The following is a 6,052-nucleotide window of genomic DNA, read 5'->3' on the forward strand; positions in this document are numbered from 1 at the left end:
GGTAGATCGTGTCTTCTATTAGCAAAATAATGCTGTGCAAGTCTGCATCAGTGTAAGTTATGTAGTTGAACAATGACTGCAGCAGTTTTTTTTGTTTTTTCTGATGTTTCAATTTAAGGGAAGTCATGATTCCCAAAAAGCAAGATTGCTAGTATGATTCTTTTTTTTTTTCCTCCCACAATATCTTTATTAGACTTTTCTTTATGCAAACAACTGCCTCACAGCACTCCAAGCAGTACCCCAGGGGAAGTTATCCTACAGTTCAAGATCTCTTCCCCATAAAGGAAGGCTTCACAGTTTTGCACCCCACATCTACCAGCACATGTAACACGTGGGGTGCAAACATATACAGTGCAAACTAATTCAAAAATCAACCAACAAACTGAACAATTCCAGACACAAGCACACAGGGGGGGATCATCCATGTAACACATCAGAAACAAAGATGAGATTCTTACTGCACGGCTGCAGTTTTCACTGGCTTTGTCTGTGACTCCGGGGTTGTGTAAGCATGTTAAACCAATATTACTATGTTGGCAAAAGTCAGCGGATTTCTCAGCCACTTTGATGACTTGCCCTACCTGATCGGACCACCAGGTGTACATACGGTTTTGCAGAGCTGTTTTGATCAATGTTACTGTTAAAGTCAGTATTACAGCGGGCTGTGGCAAAGGCCACCCCCATTCAATCAGCGAGAGAGTGAATAAAAAAATCTCATGGATGTTCACGTATTAAGCAAAACATTAAAATGTACTTAATTACTGTGCGGTAACAGCCAGCTCAACACTGGATGATCACTTGTGCACATGACACATTTGGTATGTTAGTCAACACATGTGACGGATTCATTTAAAAATATCCTTCTTCGCAACTACCTCATCAAAAAAAGGTCACATAAAAACAGGAAATGACAGCGTGTCCCAACAGGGGTTTGAATGTCATGAAATGCACTTAAGAGTCATAACAGAGCTTCAGTCATCTTGATAGTGAACAGTCTGGGTGGTGCCCCAGGTCATCCAGGAGCACAGCGAACTCTGAATGCCAATCTCTGTCAAATACTGCCTTCAGCTGGCTGTGCAGGGTCTCGTTCTTCAATTCAGGTTGAAATGCATGCTGGTAAACCACCAGGCCCACTCCAGCTGTGGTGAGAAAGTAGTCTCCTGACCAGTTAGAGGTACCTAGGTAGCAGTAGAGCGTTATTAGGTCAATAATCTCATCATCTGACTTAGAGCAACAAAAAATTTATGGAATAACCGTGTTTCTCACCAATATAGGCTACTTTATCAGTCACCATGTATTTATTGTGGTTGACTCTGGAAAATGGGATATCGGACTGGTTTGCAACAGGCACGATGTACAGTTTCTGAAAAAGGACGTGGACAAATTTTAAGAAAAAACAGCCATAACGACCTTGAAGGAGATTCATGTATTCCACGTGGTGTCTTACTATCTGGATGCTGATATGCTGCTGAGAAGAGTCGAGTGAGGCTAGAGACTGAAGAAACGGCAGCATGTCTGGATCAGAATCCCGCCCACAGCTGATCAGCATCCTGATATTTACTCTCCTCTCGAATGCGGCCGTCTTAATGGCATCCTCAATGACCGGCCAGTATCTGTTAAACGAAAGCAGAGATATCAGCGTGAGGAAAACAGAAAAACCATATGCATTATGAATGTGGAGTATTTTCTGTGGAGCGTTAGGTTAACCTCTGAGGCTTGTCAAAGCGCGTGGTGGGGAAGTACTCCATGACAGCTACATCAATATATTGTTGAGCCTCATAGATGATGGAGAGAATAGCATCCAGGTCTTGAGTCCTCGATGGAGGACAGAAAGGTGGTGGAGAAGCCTGGGGTGAAACAGAAGAAATCAAGAAGAGAATTTGATTCATAAGTCTGGGCCTTTATGATTTTTTGATAGCTGTTCTGGCTGAAAATGTGATTGTAATTGGAGACTACAGCCCCTTCTCCATCAATAAAACAAACTGTATCCTGTAAAAAGGAACTGAAACTTAAGGAACTTACTGCCACATACAGCCTGCTGGTGACATTATCCTCTTTCACCAGCAGGGGGTGGTGTTTGTTGATGTTTGTGTCATACTTTGCAGGCCATGGCTGTGGCAAGGAGCTGTTGGATTGTCCCATCACCCAGTAGGACTGGAAGATCTTATGGAGGTCCTTCGCAAGAGTGGAACAGTTGTAGATCACCACGCCTAGTTCCTTCACCTACAGTTAAAAGTAAATTATTAAATTTAACAGAGTTTTAACATTTCAAAATAATGGACATTTAATTGCATAATTTAAGCTTTCACCTGTGTTAGAGCCCTCCAGTCCATGTTGGCACTTCCAATAAACACGTGTCTCCTATCAACGATCCAGAACTTGCTGTGGAGGACGCCGCTTGTAAGGCGGCCAAAGTTCACCTTCCTCACATGAACTCCTACAGGTAGACAGAGGAGATGAGAGTTGAGGGAAAGGTGGCGTGATTCAGTCAGCGACTTGGGGGAATGTTCCGTGTCAGCGGGAGAAAGCAGACCTTTTTGTTTTAAGATCTCTAAATCTGTGGAGTTTGTTTTGACACTGGGAACGCTGGTCACCACTCGGACTGTCACATTCCTGGAGGGCAACTCTTGAAGTTCTTTCAGGATGTTCCTTCCCTGCCAAGGACACAATGACAGCAGTAGAACGTGTGCAACAAAGATTTGGAGGAATGTTTTAATGAGTGTGAGCAGCATTACTACCCACTGCAGTTGATAACTCACAGGCACATCCGAGGAAGAGTTGACATTGATGTCTTCCCCAGTTAACGTCCAGTAGAAAGACACCACATCCACTTGGTTTGTTGCCACCGAGATAAGATCGTTCCAGACCCGTTCCAGAGGGATCCCGAATGTTACGTTGTCTTTGTATTTCATTTGTTCGGGAATGCTCTCCACAAGGGCCATGCTGAGGGATAAAACAAAGACATCCGCTGAGGGAATTCTCTGGAAGCTGAACTGGAAATATTTGGGAGGAACTCATTTTTAATCTTTCCGCTTACAGATGTGTCTTTGGATGAGCTGATTTAGTGACCTCACCGGTAATTTCTTTGCTATACAATTTACAGCCTAAAATGAGGACATCACAAAAGCAGCCTTCTTTTCTTCAAGAGGATGTAATTGCACATCACACACACTGATATATCCGACTATTTGAAGAAGATCTGGGGCTGGATGTCAAATTGACTAGCACAAAACATATTTACAAAGTATCAATTTTCATCATTGGCCTCACTTTGATACAGAAAAAAAAAAATCTTAACAGCTGAAGAATTTTGAGTCACATTTTGAAGCACTCATCCAGTCATGGTATGTTTAGTTACTGAGTCAACAATAAACTCTGACAGCTAAAGCTTGGCTGAGTCCAGACTGAAAAGCTGTAGTGGGACTTTAACAGCTGTGTATAAACAAATACCCACAAACCTCACTGAACTGAAGTAACGCCATAAAGAAGAGTGTGCCAAAATTCCTGCACAACAATGTGAGTCATACAGAAAATGATTACTTCAAGTATTTCTACTGCATTTTATTTGAATGCCATTTTTCCAACTTTCTCCAACTCAAAAGAAAGCTGATGTTTGAAGCTAATGTTCCATCACAGCAACTGTCAGAACTGTTCATTGTTTCATCTGATGATGTATCTGCTAATTATCTCTCAGGATGCATCCATAGGCTGGCTCTTCTCATTTGGAGCCCCATGTTTTCTCTTTAGTCCCACAGACACTGGTTCATTTCCATCTATTCTCACCCATGAAAAAAATTGAAAAATAATAACAGAGGCAAAAATGAATACTAGTAAAAAAACAGAAAAAAACAAAAAACAGAACCGCCTTCCACCGACTTCACCTAGTTAAATAGTTTCACGGCCTTTATTGTTGCCGTGCTTCCTTTTCTTTGTGGTAGTTTCTATTATATTGCAGTGAAGCAGCTTTTGACTTTGAGGGGAGCTGAAAATTTCCCTGTTACAGGTGACACGTGATCACAGTCTTCCCCATTAATTTTTTTCACAGCCAAAGCTCTGAAGTGTCTGTCCTGCAGTGTTGACCTTTGAAAGCTAGAGCCAATCAAAATGTGGGGGAGAATGACGAGGGATCCCCCATAAAGAGACCACCCGACCTCTTAAATCTCTTCACGCAACGAGGAAAACTGACCGTGGTGATTTTTTCCGCAAGCACTTGCGTTGTGCGTAAAAACGTTTTTGCGCACCTACCCGCGACCACATGAGGTTTACAGCGCGCAGCTTTACAAATATGGCCACAATAAAGACTTGCGTGCCTTCTTCATAGCCCACACACAGTTTAAGTCGTTCATTTTCACATTTTAAGCAAATAGCGGGACCGGGTGATCAGATATTCAATAAGAACAGAAACAGACATTTTCTGATACTTATGTAATTACTGGATTATTACCTGCACTGATCGATAGAGAAATTACCCCAATCAGCGTCCTCTGGTAACGTGTCATGATCTTTGGGGGGCGGTGGTCTCTCCAGCACAGCGATGGCGAGCAAAATCCCCACGACCGTCAGGCAGGCCAAAATCACAACTAGTGTTACGCAGGTGGTCTGACAACGTGAAGTTTGAGAGGATGAGAGTTTGAAACAAACAAACAAAACAGAGCAAACAGTCTGCTTAATGTTTGATGCTTCCTACCCTTTTGTTTGAGCCATTACTGTCAGTAAGGCTGCTGTACGAGGAGCTCATTTCCCCCTTTCAGCTGCTCGCCTGTTGAAGATCAAAAGCATGCAGTTATTGTCTCGGGCACAAGAAAAACAACCCTTTGAGGTCTGAGCAGCTCTAACCAGAGCATCATTATTTCAGCTGAAATGGTTTCAGTGCCAGAATATGACCAATGAAAAGAAACTTACAGAAAACAGACGCAGCCGCTTTTGCTCCAGTTAAAGAGTTCAAAGTCAACTTGATTCTTTTCTTCCCCGAAAATGAGCTGAAGTGACATCTGATGCAGAATATAATCACAGCGCAGTTCCCATTTTCACTTTCATTTCAGGTTTTCAGGCCAGTTATTTACCAGGGTTGGGGTGTGTTGGTGGGGGTAAGTGTAGTAAGCGAATACAACAGAGGACAAAAAAAAAAAAAAAAAAAAAGCAAGACAGGTTCACTGATCACATTTATTTGAAGAAAAATTATCATCTGACACCTTAAACAAAATAAACATAAATAACAGCTATCAAATTACAGCCAAATCATTCGGGCTCAGAAGGAAACAGAAACTGAAGATCCAAAAACTGGGGATGCAAATTTGACACATTTTAAACTTCAGCTCTCGGACTGTGTGGGACTAAAGTGAAGTAGAAATACTATCTCACAGAAGATGAATAGCAGCAGCAGGTTGAGAATTGGGGCAAAAAAAAAAAAAAAAAAAAAAAAATCAAATTTTACTGGAGTTTGTAAACAACCACTGTACTCGGCTGCATGAAACTTTATCCCAGCAGCATTTTTAGGTACTTCCCAGTTACCATCATGTGTCCGGTCCAGGCTGGGAAGAGGAAAAGAAAAACTTGCTGGAGTTCCCTGCTTCAGCCTCCTGTGTCAGCATCAGATTCTTACATTCTTTCACGGGACAGTCAAAGCTTTCAGTTTGCAGCATTTCAGCTTGAAAGGTATAAGGCTGTACTACCTTAGTGCAAAAGACAAGACTGAGAGGTAATCGGTAGGCTGCACAGACATCTTTAGACATTTACATACACATAACAGGAAGTTGGGCTGCTAATAATAAAGATTTTACAGTTTCATAAATAATATCACTTTTCATGTGATTTAAGAACAATCACGTGTTGTGCAGAAACACAGATAAAGACACATTCCTCATCCTCATTTGATGATTGTCTCTGACCAAACCTTGGAGTCGAATTTGCTCCCAAATGTGTTTGACACAAAAATGAAAAACAAGGAATGCTTGAAAGCTGCGGCCATTTGAGTTTGTGATAACTTGGTGACTAACCATTTAGATTGCACATTCCTGAAGGGATTTTTCCACCCTTTGTTGAACAAAAATGT

General features: G+C 41.8%; 1 protein-coding gene across 1 annotated transcript; it reads right to left on the bottom strand.

The window, feature by feature from the left end:
• Nucleotides 1-178: 178 nt before the first annotated feature.
• pld4 (phospholipase D family member 4) lies at nt 179-5,025 on the bottom strand. Its single transcript, XM_030718894.1, has 11 exons — nt 4,903-5,025; nt 4,688-4,759; nt 4,445-4,599; nt 2,760-2,943; nt 2,534-2,654; nt 2,310-2,437; nt 2,023-2,223; nt 1,708-1,847; nt 1,448-1,613; nt 1,267-1,363; nt 179-1,178 (listed from the first exon to the last, which is right to left on the bottom strand). The coding sequence occupies exons 2-11, from the start codon at nt 4,736-4,738 to the stop codon at nt 976-978; spliced, it is 1,446 nt and encodes a 481-aa protein (XP_030574754.1). The 5' UTR covers nt 4,739-4,759; nt 4,903-5,025; the 3' UTR covers nt 179-975.
• Between the last annotated feature and the right edge of the window lie 1,027 nt (nt 5,026-6,052).

The sequence above is a fragment of the Archocentrus centrarchus genome, chromosome 22 (assembly GCF_007364275.1).
Source record: "Archocentrus centrarchus isolate MPI-CPG fArcCen1 chromosome 22, fArcCen1, whole genome shotgun sequence".
Classification (NCBI taxonomy): Eukaryota; Metazoa; Chordata; class Actinopteri; order Cichliformes; family Cichlidae; genus Archocentrus; species Archocentrus centrarchus.

Bases quoted from the DNA above. Each gene is read 5' to 3' on its own strand.
- pld4 (XM_030718894.1), bottom strand. From the start codon at position 4,738: ATGAGCTCCTCGTACAGCAGCCTTACTGACAGTAATGGCTCAAACAAA. The intron at 2,438-2,533 runs GTCTGCTTTCTC...GTCTACCTGTAG, and splicing joins AGAGATCTTAAAACAAAAAG to GAGTTCATGTGAGGAAGGTG. The intron at 1,614-1,707 runs GTTAACCTAACG...TTCGTTTAACAG, and splicing joins CGCTTTGACAAGCCTCAGAG to ATACTGGCCGGTCATTGAGG.